Genomic DNA, 25,000 nt, shown 5'->3' on the forward strand with positions numbered 1-25,000 from the left:
TATGTGACGTCTACTCACTCTGACTTGTTGACAGCTTAGGGGTATCTCGTATCTTAGGTTCTATTCCTTGTTAGGGTGAAGGGCAGATCTATTCAGGTAGTTATCCCATATATCTGAACCCATCAAAAAACCAGTTGAGAAAAAATAGATTCAACTTATTTTCTAGTTTTCTGTAAAAGAAAACTATTGTGCTGGTTTTGTCTGTCTGTCCGCACTTTTTCTGTCCGCCCTCAGATCTTAAAAACTAATGAAGCTACTAAGCATTTCAACGCCCGTGTCTTATCGTATTATTGTAATTACATCTAAACTACATTGCTGATTGACATGGCATTGCAAAACAGTTCGTTTTAGACCTTCCCTATTTAGGAAAAATACAATAAGGTATGTACTCCTCTCGTTGATGAAATTTATATCGATACATTATTAAAAAACCTGAGTGAAGGCATAGTCATTAATATGACAATGGGCAACTCAGCCACTAGAGGCGGTTCCAGTTGTATGCTATCGTGACGTATGACTTCTTCCTTTGCCACACCCTCCATTCATGAACGACTACTAACGTGTAGTAAAATAGGTTGGCAAGCTTGTTGGTCTGTAGTAAGGTTGAAAGAACACTGATGTTTGGTTTCGTAGGAATAATTCTAAAACTTGAATTCAGTTGAGTTTTTTGCCCTTGAGTAATTAACTGATTTTCCTTTGAATATTTGCAATATTGATGGACCTATTTCAAAACTAAATTATATGTATTTGTCGTTTGAAGGTAGTTATGATATTACTGGGATAATAATACCAACTTTGTTTCTGATTTTTTAGGTTCAGCTTTATTCTTATCTTCCCAGAACCATTAGCTTTGGGGCGTACTGTTGTTGCCGAGCTTCTTGGAATGTATTCTCTCGTTTTGTTGAAGCTTCATAATATTATGTATATATATATATATATATATATATATATATATATATATATATATATATATATATATATATATATATATATATATATATATATATATATATACATATATATGCTGCATCAAGTATGGCTTAACTTATATATGCATCCCCTTTCACATGTGAAGTAAATGTGTGTGATCAAATTATAGTAGTCATAATGAGGTCGACTGAATGGATAGGGTGGTGGGATGTTCATAGTATATGAAGGGAAATTATTTTATTTCATATCATTATAAATAATAAAGCAGTGCATTTTAACTGTCATAAAACTGATCATACAGTATTAAAAATGGTTGCACCGTTTGGATTAGGTAACGACATTTAGCATATCCTCTCTGCTTCGAACGAAACCTTATTACCCCCTATCCAGCATTGCCATTCGTACAATAATCATCTTACATGTACGATAATTGGAGGTCTTAGATGATAAAAATGTTGACATTTTCTGTCATGTACGATAATTTGGAAATTGTAACTATGCAATAAAAAGCATAAATTACCTAATTTAAACCCATTTTAAGAGAAAATACCTAAAACCGACCAGTTTCAAGGTGTGTACGATAATAATCAGGAAAATACGATAATTTTGAGGCTGATGTACGATAATTTATGGATGAAAAATCTGGCAACTATGGCCCTTTCCAAGGTTCATGAGCCCTTTCGCTAACAAAAGGGTCCCATTACTTTTGGGTCATACCAAGAATAAAGACGCAAACTTCCCTAACAGTATACTTGCAACTCAGTAATCATTTCAGCGTGTTTTGTTAATGTACTCTCTAAAAACTGCATTGCCAGACGTCCGATTAACTAAATGTTAATAATTTGACATCTTATCAAAATATGAAAAAAGGAAAAAATTACACCCCTCCCCTCTCCCTTGAGGCAAAGTAATTTAAATAGCGAATTAAAACTTCACAGGACAGTTTGTCGGTAGCAACAATAATTTTCCCTCTTTTTCAAGGGCTATTCACATAATGCAAGAAAAATAATGAATATATATATATATATATATATATATATATATATATATATATATATATATATATCTAAATTAAATAAAAACAATGCAATACCAACTTCAAAATGAATTTTGCCCTCTACAATCAAATTTCGCTAGATATGCAATGAATATTTTTGCCTCTTGAGTTTCTTCGATAAAATCTTGGGATAATGCCTTTTTTTCTATCATGTAGCATATAACTGTCCAGACCTTATAGATCCATTTGTGTCTAAAGTACGCCTTGCAGAATTTATTCTCTGGACAACTTCGGTGTTGATGCCTTTGCTTGTCCGATACACCGTTTTAAGGATAGAAGGAAAAATAACAAAGTATAAATTATCTAAGAGGACGTTTCCCCATAATTAAGAATACGCAAGAGTGCTAATGTGGCATCTGCTTGATTTTATGCTAGACATTCTTGTAAACACAATGAAAAGGAATCTGAAATTTTCAGAAACCCTTATTTTATTTTAAGCTAAATATAATTTTTGCCTCTTGGCAACTCCATTACAGGGTGGGAAACTGTAAAAGACGATACCTACCTATTCAGGCTAATCCTTAAACGATTGTTTTCTTGCTCCTTCTTAAAGACGTTGAAGAGTCGCAATATGAGCATATTACGGCAACCTTGCGGGCAATTGCTCATTATGTTGGCCATATTGTAAATGCTATTATATTCAGGTGAATACGAATACAGCAAAACACAATGCTCCCGCTAACGTTGCTTCCTGTCAAAGGTCTCCGAATCTGACTTGACACCCTTGCTCATAGACTAATCAGTGTTCAGGTGACAAATTGATAATTTCTTTGAATTGATTGCTTAGGGATATAATCTCAACTTACTAAGACCAGATATAAATTCATTCTTAAACAGCATAGGCTCAGTATCCTTAAATCCCATCGAGTATCAATATATTTTAGTGTACGCACGGGGTCATCCATGAATGCGAGGTGGGGCAAAGGTAAACGTCAGTCATACGTCATGATCCACACTTCACACCTGAGCCGTCTTAGCGGCTGAGTTGCCTATTGTCATATTAATGACTATACCTTCACCCAGCTTATTCTAATGATGTATCGATATAAATTTCATCAACGAGAGGGAGTACATACCTTATTGTATTTTTCCTAAATAGGGGAAGGTCTAAAACGAACTGTTTTACAATGCCATGTCAATCAGCAATGTAGTTTAGATGTAATTACAATAATACGATAAGACACGGGCGTTGAAATGCTTACTGCAAATTGGTATGTTGATCATCCACCCTCCAATCATCAAACATACCATATTGCAGCCCTCCATCCTCAATAGCTTTTATTTTATTTAAGGTTAAAGTTAGCCATAATGGTGGTTCTGGCAACTACATAGGACAGGCCACCACCGGGTCGTGGAACGGGCCGTGGTTAAAGTTTCATACGCCGCGGCTCATAGAGCATTATACCGAGACCACCGAAAGATAGATCCACTTTCGGTGGCCTTGATTATATGCTGTAGCGGCTGTACAGAAAACTCGACTGCGCCGAAGAAACTTCGGGGCACTTTTTACTTGTTTTGGTGTGTTTTTATTATGCAGGTATAATAGTCAAGTTGTGATTAAAAATTTTTTTTATGGATAAAAATTTGTTTGCATGTTACATAATAATATTTTGACAAGTCTACATAAATTATTATAAATATATGAGTAGAATATATAAGAAAATTGATACAATAGATAAAATATATGAAAATCTATACAAGTAAAACAAATATAAATAGATTGATATGCAAACAAGGAGAGAACTGGATCTTCAAAACAAAATGAAGCAATAATAATAATAATAATAATAATAATAATAATAATAATAATAATAATAATAATAATAATAATAATAATAATAATAATAATAATAATAATGTATATCAGGTCCACAATAATATTCAATGGTGAACTCTTGTTGATTTTATAAAAAAGTTACAAAAGCTTTCGAACCCTGTCCTGGGTTCATCTTCAGTCAGAATTCACCATTGAATATTATTGTGGACCTGATATACAGCATATCCCGTTCTCGATCTAATGGAGAAAGACATACTAATAATAACAGTAATAATATTACTTTTTCAGCTCAGGGCCATATACAAATATAACAGAGGATACAGGGAAATGCAGACATTCCACTGGCAAGTATTACTACCACTACTCCAACTAATAACAATAATAATCATAAAATTATCGTTCAGTGAAGTCAACTCACTAGATTGACAGGTCTCTTGAAAGCAAAAAGTGGCCTCGCTTGCAGGCAGGTTGAACAAGGTCACCGTCTCTCAAGCGCTTACGGCGTACTGCAGGTCTTTCATGATAGACCGGATCTGAAGCAGAGAGAATTTAATGTTTATAAAAATATTGATAATAATTAATTGTAATATAAGTGATAACAATTGCAAACATTAAAACTACTGATCGCTACAATAGTGATAAACAGAAATGAACGATATGAGGACATAATATAAAAATAATATATATATATATATATATATATATATATATATATATATATATATATATATATATCTATATATATATAATCATTTATATATTACCTAATATCAGATCATTTACACTTTATATCCTTATATTGTTCATTTCTGTGTATGCATCACGTTCAAATAATCATGGCAACTTAATACAAAGCTCAGAACATCCATACAATAACTCGTGAACGTAGAAATTTGAAAAAAAAAAAAAACTGTATGAGCGCCGACATACCCCCTTGCACGACGACCAAAGAAACCCGCTTTGAAAAGGAAAATCGAGACGAAGCAGACGTCCATCAAAATTAGGCTGCAGAGGCGTGAGATTTCACATCGTGGCAGCTAAAACGCCGGATTATAAAAAAGGGGCCTGGGAGGTCCCGAATTTGGGGCTAATCTTAGGGGGGCCCTGGCAAGGGGAGTGAGGGATAATATTTAGGACCTATAACTGTGGGACTGAATGAGGAGAACTCATTGCATTTAAATGGCCAGGACAAGAAAGAATATACTCGCTGAATACAAAATAACAGATCACATTGAGAGAGAGAGAGAGAGAGAGAGAGAGAGAGAGAGAGAGAGAGAGAGAGAGAGAGATGAAAAGCGCTAGCGAAAAGGTGTAATGGGAATTTACCCAGCTAAAGAGAGATTAGCCAGTTCACACAGGAAATTGTATTTTTTCTTTACGCTGTTCAGTATCTTCTACAATGATCGTTTCTATCTCTCAGAAAATGAAAATACTTCTAACTCATAAGTGGATAAGCAAGCGGGCACAAAAGATAGCATGTATGTGCATACGCCTGCCTATTTACTTATTAGTCTTCCAAGCTATCGCAATCATATCTGCTTGTACTGTATATTACTTACCCGGCTTTTGCCGTTAGTATTGATAGCATGAGAAGGGGTTGCAAAACCTTGATAGTGTCATACGTTGACAGTTTTGGGCATATATATATACAGTATATATATATATATATATATATAATATATATATATATATATATATATATATATATATATATATATATATATGTTCTGACTCACATCAGGATCGAACCCAGGTCTTTCAATTGAAAGCAAGGGCGCTGCCCACTAGGCCATACAAGTCATAAAAAGAAATTGGAAAACAAGCTGGTATGCAAGCAGTGAGCCTTGCCTAGGTAATTCCTTAGGTGCAGTAGCCCTCGGGTTTCAACTTCTACAGTATTATGACTTGTATGGCCTGATGGGCGCGCCCTGCCTTTCAACTGAAAGACCTGGGTTCGATTCTGATATTGAGTCAGATATTTATTTCTGTTCCACACGTGATTTAACGTGTTTGATTATATATATATATATATATATATATATATATATATATATATATATATATATATATATATATATATATATATATATATATTCTTTAGAGTGCTCTTACAAGCCTAAATCATCACGAAAAACCACCGACTGCAATAAAAAACAAAAAGACATCACCTTTAATGCTACGCAGGAGGACCCAGCCATTAGCCTTGTGGTACTTCAAATCCGCCGCTTGCGATTGGAACAAGGTAGAAAGAGGTTTTTACACCTTTAGTCACGTGCTGTACCTTTAAACGGTTTAATATGCAGAGGGAAATAGGCCAGAGAGAGAGAGAGAGAGAGAGAGAGAGAGAGAGAGAGAGAGAGAGAGAGAGAGAGAGAAGAGAGAGGAGGGGTGTAACGAGGTATCATTTTCAAACAGAAAAGAAATTTCACCAAGAAGGCAGAGACAGAAACCGACACTGAAATTATTCATCTTTACAAGAAATAGAAACTTGGGCCTGACAGGGTGAGAGAGAGAGAGAGAGAGAGAGAGAGAGAGAGAGAGAGAGAGAGAGAGAGAAGGGGGTTGTAACGAAAAGTATTATTCTTCAAACAGAAAAGTGAAATTCTCAAGAAAGTAGAGGTACAAAAATCGATAGCCTAATGAAATTATTCATCCTTACAAGAAATAGAAACTTGCGCCTGACAGGATGAGAGAGAGAGAGAGAGAGAGAGAGAGAGAGAGAGAGAGAGAGAAGCACTTCTCTACTTTCGATACACATGAAAGCCTGTCTTCACCCAGATGAGAATTTAGCGTGGACCTTGATCTCATCCAGTGGGGCTCTTCAGAGATCAATCTCACGCATGCGCAGTTCGCGTATTTCAATGGCCGATATTTACGTAATGGGTGACCAGTGACCATCATGTCAATAACCCCATTACTGGGTTTTCATGTTATCCTTATTATTTTCTTTAAGAATTGTCGCGTCTGTTTTTTTTTATGGTTCGGGACGTATGTGGTGACCGTTGATGTATCAATACACATTGCAAAATTAAAATGTTGGTAGAATTTATTATATGAAAGCATAACACTAACTTATCAATGTGAAATATTAAGCACGTGGTGGTACAGATTATGGAAAAAAATACCTTTAATGTGATTTGTTTTCACTTTTCTAAGAAATTCCTACATCATATTGTTTTTCTTGCAATTTCTAATTTTTTTCTTCCTACATGGATAAAAGATACTCTACTCTGAAGAAGTTTCCAAAGCAAACAATATTGCTAATACCAGAAGTTCATTAAGCAAACGCAGTAAGTATTCGTAAATGTTGCTAAACAGTGAATGAATATTAAATTAACAATCATGAATAAAAAAAGCCAGTAAGATCCTATCAATAGTCTCTAACTAGGTACGTATAAAAATTCAGGGTCAATAATATAATTTTGTGATATATAAATATATACATATGTATATTCATTATGTACATACATATATATACATATGCATACACACATACATACATACATATACATATATATATACACACACTCGTATGTTTAGTAGAAATATTTAAGCCGTCAGCGTTCTCAACTGGTGAAAAAATGGCCCCACCCGTCCAAACAAATCGATCTCCCCAATGCATGCAAGCAATCCAGAACGCATCCAAGGCGAAACACCTGACAAAAAGAAGGGCACCTGTTGAACAGAATTATCTCTGGCATCTCTGCAATCTCCCCCAACAATCTCTACAGTCTCTCAACAGCGCTTGCTTGTGAGAAAGTGCTTGCACAATAACCTCCTTTCAAGGGCCTGGTCTGGTGGGTCACAGTGCTCTCTCTCTCTCCTCTGCTTGCAAGCATTCTTGGTCAAAAGGGTGATCCAAAGATTGAATTCTTTTCTATTGTGCTGAAGTCTTTAAATTCTGTATTCTTTATACTCCCTTTGGGTCACTGGGAAATGTGGAGTGCACTTGATACGACAAGACAGATTTGGGTTTGTGCGTGTGTCAGAGAGAGAGAGAGAGAGAGAGAGAGAGAGAGAGATCTAGGAATGTTTAAGCAATGCTTCAAATCACAAGCATAACAAACGGTCATGATTGAAGAGGTGAAACCAGCTTATTCAACATTTCTCTTGAAAATCTCTAACCCACTTTCCCATGACATTCCTATGCTATTAAAAAGTATTTTCAATTACCATACCATGGCCAACATATATATATATATATATATATATATATATATATATATATATATATATATATATATATATATATATATACAGTATATTTATATATTATATACATATATCTAAATTATTCTGTCTTTTGCCTTGCTAGTTTTTATTCCCAGATGTTGTCAATTGCGTTATTCTCTCAACCTTGTTTTCTAAAACCTAACATTATCAATAATAATAATAATAATAATAATAATAATAATAATAATAATAATAATAATAAGTGATCTCTATATATTTTCCTCCCTTTTCCTTATGAGAAAACGAATTTTCTTCCCCCAGTGATGTGAATAATTCCCTTTCTTTCTTCTTCTCTCTCCGCTCAAATAACGACAATATTATCCCAACCTTTTATACCTCCAAAGAAAAAGCCATTCCCGGGAAGATCTGAACCACTTAAAAAGGCCCTACAGTACCCGCAACACCCGGCCCCCCTCCCCCTGGATAACCACCATAGCTCCACCGGCGCAGCCAAGAAGAGCCATTCGACGGACACACACATAAACCGGCGTGTCGAATGGGCGGACGCCTTCGGAGCCTTCGACGGGCACTCAACAACAACAACAGCGTCTAGCACGTTAAAGCGTGAACTATCGGCCAACAGACACCGGACACTTCAAAAAAGAACAGCATTTACAAGAGTTGCGACAGAATTGGGTCTAGTGCCTCTCACGCTACTCGAATATGTAACCTCCTCGAGCTCTGAGTCTAGGCCTAGCCAGTTACCCAAACCTAGTCTGCTTTGATAAAATTGTTAATTACAATACACGATGGTCGGGAACACTAAACAGCATATATCAGCTGACAAATATTTTATAAGCATAGGTGGACATATTTCCCATACATACAAACTCTAAAGTATATTCACGTATCGTATTTAACATTTAAATCTATGCATTGACACACCTATTAGGTGCATCACTATACAGTATATATTATATATATATAAATATTATAATGTAAACTTACAGCAAGATGAGGCACCAAGATTATACAGAATTGTGAAATACGAAAATGAAATTCCATTTATTCATCTGAAATATAAATTAAAATCACAGATAAAGTTTAATACAATACCGTAACTGATAATTAAATGCATGCATGCGACGACCAACACTACAGTATAAAATGCACCACTTTCCAACTCCCGGTAACCTGAATTCCAAATGGCGTCGGTTGCCACCCATAATACACCCGTTTCCCTTCTTTTTCCAGCACGGTGGCAAAACGGCGATAAAAATCACCAATGCAGAAAGGTATGTATCAGTTCGCTTACATATATATTTATATTATGTCTTTGGTTCAGTCCATGCCAGTGACCGCCGCCGATTCTATTATGAAGCGTGGAAAGTGGGGGAAGGAAACCTCCTCTATATTTCCACCTGCTGTAAGGTTCAGTGTTCCTTTTACCATAATAACTTTCTTCTTCTTCCCTTCTACCGCCTCTGCCCTCCTTCCCAATGCATTTCATGGCCTCCTTTTTTCCTCTTGTCCTATAATAGGCCTATGAAGGAACCTCTAGTTTCCGCGCCAACGCTTTTTTCGTATCATGTCGGGAGAAACGGACGTTTCATCATATCTCTACCTCTCGAAAGTATTAAAGGAGGAAGCGTTTAAATGTGTAGACACGACCAATACGCATGCGTATAATTATACACTTATAATTAGCACAGGCATTGGATTTGAGCAAGTTCATCTGAATTATTATACTGTTATTCATCAACCGCCTTATTTAACAATACAGCAACACTGACAATGGCCCAAACCGCTAAAATTCACCGTGTCATAATAAAATTCAGCACAACGGAACCCAACATTCTTAAGCAGTTCTCGACAGACGATTAATCCTGTCATTTTGACGACTCGAGATGACCAGAGGATTTTCTCCTCTATGTATCCAATAACAGTGAGATACATAAATCTACAAGTCTGACGTGTTTCATACTTGTATATCTGGGATTACAGAACTCTGCCTGCCTTTCTTTTCTCTCTCGTTCTCTCGCCAAAATCCATGTTGTATGCGGGCCTGGAAATCTCTCAGGCCAATGTTATGATCACGGCCTAGTCAGAACAGCTTATATAGTTCCCCTCCTACAGAATAGGCCTATGGGCTTCAAAAGCATCTACACCCGTACAATGAATAGACACTTGTACCCCTCTTCTCTCCCTCAGGAGATATTTCTCAAACGGAAGATGAAGAGCCAGATCGTTTTCCCCCGCCCCTATCGGCCTCTTCCTTCATCCGTCTCACTTAGACCTAGGCTATATGTCCAAATAAGACACACACAATTGGACAGAGGAATGCTATATTATGACAACAAGCCTTAAATGATCCCGCTACAGGTCTGCAGTAAGGGTGGGATGGAGGTCGATAGGCCTAAATTATAACACAAAATCACAATGAAGAGAGTAAAAGAGAGAAAAGGCTAGAATCTACTTAGAAACCAGGCCTATACGCTTATATATCGTAAGACGAGGGAGGGGTGAGATGCGCGTTGAAGCTAATAGGCCTATGGTGGTTAGAACTAGGCCTGCGGTAAAGGCATGGTTAACGTTTAAAACTTATCAAGTCCATCATAGGCTTTTTGGGATTTGAGAGAATACGGGACCACACAAAGATTTTATATTGTGAACTATATGCTTCTTTTTCTTTCATTTTCAATTTTATATTAGATTTTATATCCAATAAATATACTGCTTTCTCTTTAACATTTGTGATACCAGTTGCCAGAGGCAAAGGCAGGAATAATAATGTAATTCTGAAGTCATTAAAAGTTAACAATATACATACACACACACAAATATATATATATATATATATATATATATATATATATATATATAATATATATCAATCTATAGACATATATGTGTGTATGTACACGCACTGAGTTGTGAACATTCAGTTGCATTTTTATTTTGCATATGCCAACGAGGACGAAGCGTCAAATAAAATAAAAGAACACTAGACAAAATAAGCTCAACACATGTTCATGCACAACAAACAACAAACTTTCTCGCTCTAGCTCTCTCTCTTCCCAATGTTTGCCTTTTTAACATGCAAAAATACGCACTCCCAAACCATACCATACACTGGGCGTCTTCTCACGCCCAACCCACACTCCACTACGCAAACACCGTCCCTCCCCTCCCCTCTCCATCCCCTTCACCTTCCACCAATACAGACCTACACGTTCCACCAATATCGACACAAAAGTCGTATTTTCTTATGCAAATTTTTTGTCGTGTGGTCGGCGGCTTGTTATTGATGCCCAGCCTTTTCAAATTTGCATGTCAGCGCTAAACGAAGTGGAAGAGACACCACGGACTTAAAAAACTACCATGGGTTACTCTGAACTCGTACTTTGATTTTTTTATACTCTTTTTATTTTTTTTTATTTACAGAGGTATTTGGGTGACTGTGTTGACTTTGGGGAAAATGAAGATTATTTGCATAATATACTTTCTACTTTTGGGGGGAATTTTTTTTTATGGTGGATGTGAGTCTGGTGTAGCAGGGGAGTTAATATTTTTTATTTTCTGTATCTTAAGTGGTTAAAACTTAAACAATGTTATATATTTATATGTATATATATATATATATATATATATATATATATATATATATATATATATATATATATATATATATATGGGTGTATATGCATAATAGCATAATATAAGGTATGCTGTGCTGCTGAGGCCATTATTTCAACATTTTATTACAAAAATAACTGTCTCAAGAAAGTTAAATTAATAAGGATATATAGTGACATGATTACAGCATCATAAACATCAGTGGCTTAAACAGTGACAATAGCACCGGTAATTTTAGTATTAATTTTAGCTGCTAACAAATATTATCGTTACTGAAAGTCAACAAGCAATAGTTATTATGTCTACGACTTTCCGCAGCTATTTGTCAGCTCCTAAAGAATGTGGCGACATTTTAGGAGGGAGAGAGAGAGAGAGAGAGAGAGAGAGAGAGAGAGAGAGAGAGAGAGAGAGAGAGAGAGAGATGTCCTCCGTGAGCATCATCATCTATCGCCTTGGGTCAAGGAAATCACCTCTTTCTCTCTCTCTCCCTCTTTCAACGGAAGCTTTTACATTTAAAAAAAAAATAACCATACAACAGATTTTCATGGGATTAGGAAAAGCTCTCTCTCTCTCTCTCTCTCTCTCTCTCTCTCTCTCTCTCTCTCGCTTCCTCCCTCTGGATTTCTTTTTTTCCAAGTTCTCTCTCTCTCTTCCTTCCCAGGATTTCTTTTCATCCAAGTTTTGTCTCTCTTCCTCTCTCTCTCTCTTCCTCTCCTGGATTTCTTTTTTTTCAAGTTCTCTCTCTCTCTCTCTCTTCTTTCCCTGGATTTCTTTTCATCAAAGTTTTTTCTCTCTTTCTCTCTCCCTCCCCTGGATTTCTTTTTTGTAAGCTCTCTCTTTCTCTCTCTCTCTCTCTCTCTCTCTGCGGAAGTTCCAGCATTTGAAGCCATTAAATAAAAAAAGAGAGAAAAAAACTGAGGCAGAACTCTGATGATGAGACGACGGCAGAGGAAAAAGCCATAAACATTTACAACCGAAGAGGCCGCCTCTATATATAAGGCGGAGAGAGACACACACAAAAGAGCACCAGCATCTTTTTTTCATCTCTCAAAGGAGCATCCCGCCACGCTCATCTCCCGTGATCGGTTACCGTCATCGCCTCTTGGGAGAATAAAAAAAATCAAAGATAAAAAATGATAAAAGCAGGTGAAAAGGGAGTAGAAGGATGAAATATTGAAATGGAAGGCAAAAATGGCAGATGTGAAAAGACCATGATATTATATTCTTGATAATACTGAAGACACTTATTTTACCACAAGCAAAATATTTCTGTACTTAGGATATGAGGAACTACTGCATTTTTGTGATCTTTACTTGTTCTACCTATGTAGATTAACTTTTTCATTTAACCTATACTTACATTTGTATGTCGCATACGTCGAGTGTTTTATTAATACTAATATTATCAATAATAATACAGTAAAACGGAAATCGATTACAATTGGCAAATATACAAGAGCTATTCCTTGCTTCAATTGTACTCTATTTTTTAATGTTAATATTTCACATATTGGTTTTCTAGTATTTAAAACCTTATTAGGTAATGAACAGCCTTTCGTATTGCTGCACAACATTTATACATATCAATAATAATAATAATAATAATAATAATAATAATAATAATAATAATAATAATAATTTCATCGCGAACTCTCTATCAAGAACAAAATTCAAAATAATTTTGTCATCTCGATTCATATTCAAAATGATTCATAATAAGAAATAAAGCGGTTATTGAAAACTTTCAGCATAAATATTAAAATTTAGACAATAAAATTATTTCAGCTTCCTTCCAAACAATAATAATAATAATAATAATAATAATAATAATAATAATAATAATAATAATAATAATAATAATAATAGCACAATTTCTACCACCATCATCATCTACATCACATTCCACGTCCAACCGTTTCCATTCCTTCACTAGGATGTCTCTCGAAATCCTACACATCCTTTCCTGACTCTCCTCTGTCATTAAGCCCGAAGGATACGCGAATGCATCCTTCAATCCGAATGACGCACAAGTGGAAACTCTTTTTGTGGTCAGGATGTTGATATCATCGTTTTAAGAGCCAGCGATCGGAAAACTCCTTTTAAATGGTAACAGAAAATTTGAATCATTTAAAGAGCAGAAATGTCACACCATCATTTAAATGTGTTGAGGATTTTAAAATACAGTTAAAGATTTTTAAATAAAAACACCATGTTAATGGTAAAAGAAATATGAAGACGTTATTCACTACGGAAAGCAAAATTGCACCATTTAAGGGGAGAGATGGGGGGGGGAGGGGATATGCAAACACCATTTACAGAGTAAAGGAAACATGAAAACTCCCTTTAAATCGTTATGACATAAAATATTACGTAAGTGGTAAAGAAATTCTTAAAACACCTAAACAAAGGAAAAGCAATGAGAAAACATTTCAAAGGCAAAAAAAAAAAAAAAAAAGGCAGCACCCTTTACATGATGAACAGATGTGAAATAAAATCTTACTTATAGTTAAAAAATGTGAAAAACACCCTTTAAACTATGAAGAAAATAAGATTGCATCCTTTTCAGAGCCACAAATATCATCATCATAAAAAAATTAAAACCTCACTTCAAAAGTACAGTCCATGTGAAAACCTCATTGAAATTATAAATGTGATAAAGTCATTAAAATAAAAAAAAGAGAACATACAGTTTACATGGGCTATAATGTTTTAACATATTTGAAGGTAAAACTTCAGAGCAACATTTAAAGGGAAAGGGTATATTGAAAACATAATGTAATGAGGTAAAAAACTTGAAGGTTGATGCTGCAAAGGTATCTTAAGGGGATTCTCAACTTTATGACAGAGTTCAGCAAGTTAAAGCAAACTTCGTTACATTTTATTCAAGAAAAAAATAAATGTTCACAATTCTCATCTCTCCCTTGTTTTATACACACACACATATATATATAATATATACATACATATATACATATATATATATATATATATATATATATATATATATATATATATAAATATATATATATTTATGTGTGTGTGTGTGTGTAAATATAAAACAACAATTTACCATGGGCTTTTAAAACAAAAAATATAATTACACGGTGAAATTTAAAGACAATAATTGAATTATTTAGGACATCCAAACATTCGTATATTAATAAATGAATTATACAAATAACAGAATTCTCTGCGAGCATGAAAAACCGAACAAAAAATATGCCACTAAGGTGTTTAAAATATCCTCTGGTGGAAAAAAATGTCAGTGATCGTTCTCGACCTCTTGACTCGCCTAACCTACAGCTAACCCCCATCAGAACGGAAGCTTATGATTTTGCCTCGAGGGTTTACGACAAGGAGAGCAGTTCAGTAACACCGATTAAAGAAACTGCGTAACCGTGGAGAGAGAGAGAGAGAGAGAGAGAGAGAGAGAGAGAGAGGATGTGTGGAAGATGCTTTCTTACGCCGGTAGCTGTGAATGCCGACAATGCAGGGATAATGCAACACACTTCAAGGTAACTGAGTTGCCAGCTAGCCTGTGCCCCGTTACTGTATTTTAACGGTTCTTAACATTTTAAATGAGCTGGGATTCTGCGGTGGATTGCAGGAGGCTAATGAAATATATCTACTACCAATGTCTTCGTCATCACAAGGGCTGCCATATTTAGCGAAAAATTTTGACTGGCAACTGTTACAAAGACCTTTACCGCCAAAATTTTCTACGAACCTAAGCTCTTGCTCCACAAATCCAAAAGGTGTGTCTGCCGTCCCACTTCAAGGCCATCTTCAACTATAACTTAGCCTCACCCTCTCAACACCTCACGAAAGGTAAAGAACAAAAAATAACGCATTCACAAAAAGAAAAAAGCAGAAAAGAAACTGACTCATGCGAGTCCAGACATTGTCAAGACTACAATTTGAGACTGGTTTCTTCCAATAGTGCGAGTTTTTTTTTTTTTTCGACAGGTTTGGGTGACTCATTCCACACCGGAGGGTTCCATGCATCACAAGCTAGTTTTAGCAGGGGAAAAACAGAACGCTTGAATGTCAAACAGAACAAAAAATATCTTAATCTTTATCATACTGTAGCTAAGAAAATCTGCAAATGTCACCATCATCAAAGACGACAAATACGCATTATTATTATCGTTGGAGCTACTGATAACGCAATACTTGCCTTCGGTTAGCTTATATGTTTCAATTCATTTGACAAAGAATGTCTATTCTAAGATTTCAGTGTTTGCTGGCTTTACGTCTAAATACTACTGGAGTAAATAATGATTAGACCTATATTATTACTAGGTACAAAAAACACCAAAACAGGAAACTAACAATTTGACAAATAAAAGTGTTTTTCACGTGTGAATTTTATTGTGCATTGAGAGAGAGAGAGAGAGAGAGAGAGAGAGAGAGAGAGAGAGAGAGAGAGATCTTGCGCATGCAGGTTCATCAGCCATAACAGAGGATACCAAAGATACGACACAATAACCAAATTTTCAAAATCAAGTTGGTCTGTGAGTGGCCGCACGGGACCTACACGGGAACAGTACATACAGACATATACAGGGTGACTCTAGGCCTATACGCAAGAAGGAAATAAGACATATACCTACGCCTACATATAGGAGGGAAATAGGCATATACAGGGTGACTCTAGGCCTATACGTAGGAGGGAAACAGGCATATACAGGGTGACTCTAGGACTACATATAGGAGGGAAATGGCAAATACAGGGTGACTCAAGGCCTATACGTAGGAGGGAAAGGCACATACAGGGAGAGACTAGGCCTACATAAGGGACACAAGACCCATACAGGGAGCACGGGGTACTATATGGCGTCTGACAGGGTATTGCCCAAACAAGTAGCGTCGTTGCCGGACAATAGTTTGGGGCATGGGGCATAAAGGCGACGGACAATTGAAATACAAGAAAAGGACCTTAAGACGGTCAGTATGGGGCCTAGAAGATGGGGGTGGGGTGGAAGGGAGGAGAAGGTAGAACGGCGCCAAGGAGAGAGAGAGAGAGAGAGAGAGAGAGAGAGAGAGAGAGAGAGAGAGAGGATGGCATTCACCCGATCCATGGAATTCTAAGCCTTCAAATTTTTGTAGACTACCAAGTCTCTCTTTTTCTCTCTCTCTCTCTCTCTCTCTCCTGGGATTTTACCTTGCTCTGCAAAATACTGTATATTCTTATTATAGGTAATGAACACAACAGACAAAATATTAACAAAAACCATAACAATTCCTGTAACAATAAAAACGAAAGTGAAGCTAAAACATCAATAATAATAATAACAACATGCTAAAATTACCCCACTTATTTTTAGAAATATTTATAATCTGAACGCATCTTTTAAGAAACTTGAAAACTAATAATATAATAATATATCAAACGGATTTTTTAATGAAAAATGAATGTATGTTACTAGGTCACGTGCCGTAAAACCAAAAAAAGAAATATATATATATACAAAAACTAAAACGTTTAAATACGAAAGGAAAGGCCACAACAGGGATCAAGGAGCCTGAAATGAGAAAAAATAACGATAAAGGAAAAGTAAAGAAAAAATTAACGAAAAGGATAAAAGGGAACGGGGAAAAAAATGACAATAAAACTTCCATCCCTCGTTTTCCGTTTTTGTGTCCTCCATTTTTTTTTACTTGAGAGAGAGAGAGAGAGAGAGAGAGAGAGAGAGAGAGAGAGAGAGAGAGAGAGAGAGAGAGAGACCTTCCTTCCGTCCTTTGGGTCAGTTAAAAGGCCTCCCATTAACAATGGCTTTGAACAATTACACTCCAGAGGGCTTAATTCGCCATACACTGTCGCTCCCCTGCGGAGGACATCAAAGGGCGTCCAGGCACGGGACAGAGAGACAGAGACAGAGACAGACAGACAGACATACAGGCAAGCGGAAGGAAAAGGAACTGAGAAGGGATGGAGAGAGGAGAGAAGGGAAAGGGAGAGGTAAATATGGAAGGTTGGAGAAGAGGAAGAAATGGAGGGAAAAGGAAAGGACAGAGAGGAATGTGAGAAGACGGGATGGAGGGAATAGTAACAGCATAGGAGGATTAATAACAGAAAGATGGAGAGGAAGAAGAGGAGGTGGAGATAGGGAGAAGAGAACATCGATGGAGAGGATGCAGCCAGAAGAGAGTGAGAAGAAAGAGGAAGAGAAAATAGGAAGTGAATGATGGAGGGGAAGAAGACGAACGTAAAGAAAGAGGGAGAGGAGGAGAACGTTGTGGAGGGAAGAGGAAAAGGAGAAAGAATAAGGGAAGAGGAAAGAGAGGACTTAGAAGGGAAAGAGTTTAGAGGAGGAGGAGGAAGAAAAGAAAGAGCGAGAAAAAGTACTAAGAAAGAACGAGGAGAAAAAGTACTAAGATGGAAATAGAGAGAGAGAAAAAAAAAGAGAAGACAAAGGCAGTGAAGAGGAACAAGAGAAGGACTGATGAATGTAGAAAGGAAGGAGGAAGAAAAGAGACGAGAATGAAGTAAAAAAAAAAGGGGGGGGGACACAGCAAAAGGAAGTCAACTGGAAAAGTTTCAAGATATAGACGAGAGAGAGAGAGAGAGAGAGAGAGAGAAAAGTTAAATATACCTTAGTTTTACCAGACCACAGAGCTGAATAGAGAGAGAGAGAGAGAGAGAGAGAGAGAGAGAGAGAGAGAGAGGAAAAACTGGGACCAAAACTCTGCATGAGACTGGCGATTCAACTCAGATCACAGAAGCAAAAAATGCAATCAATCAAACAAGGAAAACAAGAGAGCTGAAACATACAAAATATAAATTATAACAAACCGCAAATATATGAAACAAGCAGACATTAACTAGCAAAGAAAATGTAAAAAAAAATTAACTTTAAATTTCCTTTTCTTCTAGGTAACCTACGATAAAACTCGACATAAATAACCAGAGTTCTTACAGGTACAATTGCAATAAGCTTACATCACTAAAGGGTGGCACTACGAGAAAAAAACAAAACATGTCACAGGCACATTCGCATTCTACCAGCTAGAAACCTATCACAGAAAACGTCGACGGCCCAAATTTCTTTATATACCAGCACTGTCAACAGTTCGTTTATATATGTTTTGTTTTCTCTGGAGAAAATATTTTGAAAAGAAACAATGTAATGTGATGAAAGCACACAGAACGACAAAAGGAGAAAATTAGTGTATTTTTATAGTTCACTTCCTGAGTGGCATCTAAATTTAGGTATCATCCTACGCTACATATTATTTATTCATCTCATCATATATCACTTATTACTCTTCTTTTCAATATGGCCGGTTTATTTACTACCCCTTCTATTATTCCCAGCTGTTTCATGACGGCTTTATGAGGTGAATAACTAGGAGGAAAATAATTCTTCCTGGTAGTCGATAGGATGGAGAGAGAGAGAGAGAGAGAGAGAGAGAGAGAGAGAGAGAGAGAGAGAGAGAGAGAGAGAGGAATAAAAGTGAAGCCATTTGGCAAAACAATGCAAAGGCAACGAAAAGGAAATGCGGTAAAAATGACCGCTCGCAACCAATCACACCTCTAGTGGCAGAAAGCGGGGGGGTGGGGGTGGGAGTGGACACCTGAAGGATGGCCTGTGATGTAAGGAGGCGAGGGAGAGGAGGAGGAGAAGGAGGAGGAAACAAAACACCTAAGCAGAACAAAGAATAACGTAGAAACAATTTCTTTGGACGGGGCCATTTGTGTCCCTAATAAGCCAAGGGCGACGCTCTTGTGATGCCTGTGGGTGCTAATGCCTTCAGAGAATAGGTCAGGTACGGTGCAGACACGGCCGATCATAAAACGGTATGAGCTTCTGTACCATTTTGGTTTGCCCGAGTCTTTTTTTTTTTTTTTGGGGGCGCCTTGTGCTTTAAGCGTTGCAGGTCTCTATGCAATATTCATACATACACACGTACATGTACATACACACACACTATATATATATGCTTCCTTCTCACAGGAGCTTACAGGCCTACACCTATTAAATGTATTACTTGTCTTATGCTAGAAGACAGACTTGCATATCTATAGCCAAATTCCGTCTGCGTAGAAACCTTAAGGCTTACTATTTTTGTATATATTCCTCACCAAATGTTGCAAGACAAAGCTATTTTCAAATGACTGGTACGTAGGGACTAAAGGTCCTATATATATATATATATATATATATATATATATATATATATATATATAAGTTAAGTATGCTTTAGTTGTTTTACCGGACCACAGAGCTGATTAACAGCTCTACTATGGCTGGCCCGAAGGATTAGACTTATTTTACGTGGCTAAGAACCAATTGGTTACCTAGCAACGGGACCTACAGCTTATTGTGGAATCCGAACCACATTATAGCGAGAAATGAATTTCTATCACCAGAAATAAATTCCTCTAATTCTTCATTAGCCGGCCGGAGACTCGAACTCGGGCCTAGCGAGTGCTAGCCGACAACTCTACCGACTCTCCAACGAGGAACTAATATATATATATATATATATATATATATATATATATATATATATATATATATATATATATATATAATATATATATATATATATATATACTGTATATATATACTTTCAGTTGACTGCAAAATAACCTTGTGAATATATATACAAAATATCTCTGGCTGACATGAACTTTACAGTATATATATATATATATATATATATATATATATATATATATATATATATATATATATATATATATATATATATATATCCATCCACTGCCTTTGGCTGTAGCCTAAACTAAGAGATCTGTATGTCGAATCTCTGATTAGCGGACCTTGTGTGCCTGCAGAAATCCCCAGCCACATACCTACTGTGTACTATGCCAAACCTGCTTAGTTTCGTCTACATATGCTTGGGCGTGTTATAAACTAAACATACAAGCGTAAACGCGAAATCCCAAGCTGACAGGATTACCTCCCTCGCCATTCACAAATTATCCTAAGCCTACGGCCGACGGCCAAGTGCCGACTTTCTTCAATGCATACCTGAGTCTTGCTTATTCTTGCGTATTTTTACCTGTACTGTACAAGGTGCTGAATATGACAAGAGGAAGCGGCAAGTTTCTCCCTTACCTGAAATAAGATCGTGAAGAATGTCTGGGGAATGTGACCAAGTAAGCCATGTTTTTTTTTTTTTTTTTTTTTTTTTGCACGTTAAAATTTTCTAGGACTTACGAATGATGGAATAATCTTGCTATGTGTAGCATGTATGTACAGTATGTATGTATATGTATGTGTAAGTTTTATTTATATATACATACATTATATATATACATGTAGTATATCTATATATACACATCCATACATACACACACACACACACACACACACACACACACATATATATATATATATATATATATATATATATATATATATATCATATGTGTAAGTATTAACGAAGTGATTACAACGAAATTGGGACTTCTGGAGGTGTTGGAATCGTTGTTTATATAGACCAGCTAAAGAAAGAATCAATTGGTGCATACTTGTTTAAATATTTTTCGCGAAAGCACACCTGGATATCAGTCATATAACGAGTAAATGTCACAATCTGTAAAAATATGGCTTATTATGATATACGTTATTAGGGTGAGAAAATCAAGGCTCTAAGGTTAACTTATACAGATAAACAGAAGTCTCAGCCAATTTCATTAAAAATATCTAAATTAAAAATAATTATGGTAATATAATAAGCACTGAAATTCACACATAATCAAATATATGGCAAATGAAAACATTAAGATTTCATTCGAAATTCTTACCCAAAAAAATGTAAAATAATATACCTTCATAAGTTTAAGTAATAAGGTAAAATAAGTAAAATATCACATCCAAACATTTCACCACAAACCAAAAGTTTGTATTTAAAGTAAGGTGCCCGTAGGGGGGTAGCGCCGTCAGCGCACCTCACACGGTGCACTGTAAGTTTTACTTAAGGTTCTTTGCGGCGTCCCCTCGGCACCTAGCTGCAACCCCTTTCATTCCTTTTACTGCACCTCCATTCATATTCTCTCTCTTCCATCTAACTTTCCACCCTCTTCTAACAATTGTTTCACAGTGCAACTGCGAGGTTTTCCTCCTGTTACACCTTGGTAACCTTTCTTTCAATTTTCCTTTCAGCGCTGAATGACCTCATAGGTCCCAGCGCTTGGCCTTCGACCTAAATTGTATATTCTATTTTAAAGTAAGGTAAGCTCGTAAACCACCTCCCCCCCAAAAAAAAAACCCACCCGAACTCCCAACCCCCACACCAAATAACAATATCACCCTTGTCAACCAATTAGGCCATAAAGAACAACCCACTATGGGCGGGGAAAATGGGGGTATTTCGACTCTTATCGAACCCAAATAGGGTTCCCTGTCTCCATCGCCTTTATCGACCCTAAATGGACTTCTTTATCTCTAGAAAATGGAGAGAGAGAGAGAGAGAGAGAGAGAGAGAGAGAGAGAGAGAGAGAAACAGTAGCTCCTTTTCAGCAACATTTCCCTTCTCTTCCACAATTTTCTCCTTCCCCCTTCTATCGGATGAGGCCTAATCCCCTCTGAAAACTCTCCCACAGGATTTGAAAGAGAGAGAGAGAGAGAGAGAGAGAGAGAGAGAGAGAGAGAGAATCGCAGCAAAATCGTTGCAAACTTTACTTATGCTCGCGTTAGCCAGAATCCTACATGGGCTAGAAGTAAAGAATTAAATAAATAAATATATATACATCAAATAAACAAATAAATAAAATAAATAAGTAAATAAAGGATAAACAGGAATAAAATATCTCAAGACCAAGAAAAAAAAAACCGTCAAATAAAAAAAGTTGCCGAACATGAAAAAAAAACAGAAATATAAGACAAAAGAAAATATCGCGAAAAATCAGAGCGATCAGGCTGTATAGGCCCTAAGTAGGCCTATTTCCACCTCCGGCCCTTCCGAGGAAGACACAGAGAGGAGTTTCCCCTTTCAACCGCGAAGGGACACCACCGCAAGGAGCCGTCAGACAACACTGCCAATGGAGGCACCAAAACGCAAAGGGGAAAGGGCAGGGAGTGGAAGGATATGGGGTGGGGAGGGAGGGAGGGGGGGAAAAGGAGAAATATTGAAAGGAGAGGCTGCGGAAAGAAATGGATGAATGTCGGAATGGAAGACGCAAGAATTCAAATAAAGGATAATGGACAGAATAGTATAGGAATGAGCTAAGAGATTAAGAATAATGGAGAGGCGTGATAATGAGATAATTAAGAGGGTGCTGAAAGGAAAGTAAGGAGAAAGGAATGAAATAAAAGTATATGAAAAGTATATGAATAAAGGAAAGAAGAGGAAGGAGTAACAAAGTAGCAGGGTGAAAATGAAAAGTGGAACGTTAAAACAAATAAAATACAATAAAAAGGAGGTAAGATAAGGATGTTAATATAGGGAGAGAGAGCAGAAGATGGGAGAAGTGTAGAAGGAGGTGGATAACAATAGGAAGTTATAAACGATGACAACTGATCTAAATGCTGGAACAACTGGAAGAAGATGAAAGTGAATAAGCAAAGAAAGAGAGAAAAGGAAAGGAAAGAAAAAATGAACATGAAGATTGCAGAGGAAATAGGAAAGAGAGTTAAAGGAGACGGAAAAGATGAAGATGGCTATAAGATGAGAAATATAGAAAAAGTGAGTGAAAGTGGGAATTGAAAAGGGTGAAAACGAAAGGCAAGGGTAGAGGACGAAAGACGTAAAAGAAATGATAAGGAAAAAAGAAAATGAAAGAAGTGCGAACCAAAGTTCCAAGGAAATGCAACAGAATCATTGTAAAGAGAGGAAATGAAAACGTATGAGAGAGAGAGAGAGAGAGAGAGAGAGAGAGAGAGAGAGAGAGAGAGAGAGAGAGAGAGAGAGAGAGGCGATGGGAAAAACAAACTCCTGTGGGAAAGGACGACCGAAAGGAGAAAGATGGGGAGAAGAGATGAAAGAAAAAAATGGTAAAAGCGGAAAGATGTTTTGAAAGGAAACATGATGTGCGCGATGATGCTGATAAGGAATCTCACGATCTTGGGGAGAGAGAGAGAGAGAGAGAGAGAGAGAGAGAGAGAGAGAGAGAGAGAGAGAGAGAGAGAGAGAGAGGGGGGGGGGGAATCTAAACACACAATAGGCAGAGCAGGTGAAGTCTTCATGAAGAGTTCTATTGAAGTGTATCATATTTTTTCTTGGGTTTTTAAAAAGCAGGTGCATTTAGCGCTAATTTTAGGCAAAATATTACCGTTCGTCTTTTTCTTCTTCTTCTTCTTCTTCTTCTTCTTCTTCTTCTTCTTCTTATTATTATTATTATTATTATTATTATTATTATTATTACTATTATTTTACCATCATTCTTAATTTTGAATTCTGCATTTGGACGCAGACTCACAGTGGAAATAAAACTTATTAAAATTATTATTACAGCGTCTAGGCCCTACATAAATTTAGACCAACCATATCTGTGTTGGCATAGAAATATATATATACACACATATATACAGTATATATAAATATATATATACATATATACTGTATATTATATTAAATAAACAATTCAAATGAATATATATGAATATACTTTCATTAAATATTTGTAAACTCATATAACCTAACAAAAAATATACTTAAATTGAAAGCATGTTGACATGCTGTCTATTCGCAAAGAAGTTTGAAAATACTTAAGGGGACGACGTTAATGAAAAATAACTATATAAAAATAACAATAAAAAAATGAATATATTAAAAAAACGCAATACTACGAAATTTTCAAATATATTCAACTTTATAAGCAACAACATTAATATAAAAATGAATATTAAAAAATCTTCAAAGATTAACCCCCTTGTGCCCCTCCCCTCCCCTCCATTTTTAATGGCATCGCACAGGAAGGGCTTCAAAGAAACCCAATAAGGACTAAGGGTGTTTTGTACACACGAGACTTCTTGATCAAATGGCCCGATCACCTTACGCATACCTTGTTGCCAAGGTCAAAGTTTTATTATAAGGTGTTGGTCAGCGGATAAATAATACGAGAACACCCATGTATGTACGCATATATTATGTATGTATGTGTATGTATTTATGTATGTATGCATGTATATGTGTTGGAAGTATTGTATTTCAGTTGCACTATGTGTATTGATGTGTTAGGCATATACTTGGCTAAAGCCTCTCTCTCTCTCTCTCTCTCTCTCTCTCTCTCTCTCTCTCTCTCTCTCTATATATATATATATATATATATATATATATATATATATATATATATATATGTGTATATATATATATATATATGTATATATATACATATATACATACATACATATATATATATATATATATATATATATATATATATATATATATATATAGATAGAGAGAGAGAGAGAGAGAGAGAGAGAGAGAGAGAGAGAGAGACTTTAGCCAAA

The 25,000-nt window shown here is 36.2% G+C and overlaps 2 protein-coding genes across 2 annotated transcripts in view; one reads left to right on the top strand and one right to left on the bottom strand.

Moving 5' to 3' along the window:
* LOC136828022 (uncharacterized) overlaps window positions 1-25,000 on the bottom strand; it is a 56,714-nt gene that overhangs the window by 23,096 nt on the left and 8,618 nt on the right. Inside the window, 1 exon segment of the mRNA XM_067085658.1 lies at window positions 4,183-4,297. The gene's annotated coding sequence lies outside the window, so the exon portion shown is untranslated.
* LOC136827753 (octapeptide-repeat protein T2-like) lies at window positions 17,346-17,762 on the top strand. Its single transcript, XM_067085214.1, has one exon. The coding sequence runs from the start codon at window positions 17,346-17,348 to the stop codon at window positions 17,760-17,762; it is 417 nt and encodes a 138-aa protein (XP_066941315.1).

Source organism: Macrobrachium rosenbergii, chromosome 42 (genome assembly GCF_040412425.1).
Source record: "Macrobrachium rosenbergii isolate ZJJX-2024 chromosome 42, ASM4041242v1, whole genome shotgun sequence".
Taxonomy (NCBI): domain Eukaryota; kingdom Metazoa; phylum Arthropoda; class Malacostraca; order Decapoda; family Palaemonidae; genus Macrobrachium; species Macrobrachium rosenbergii.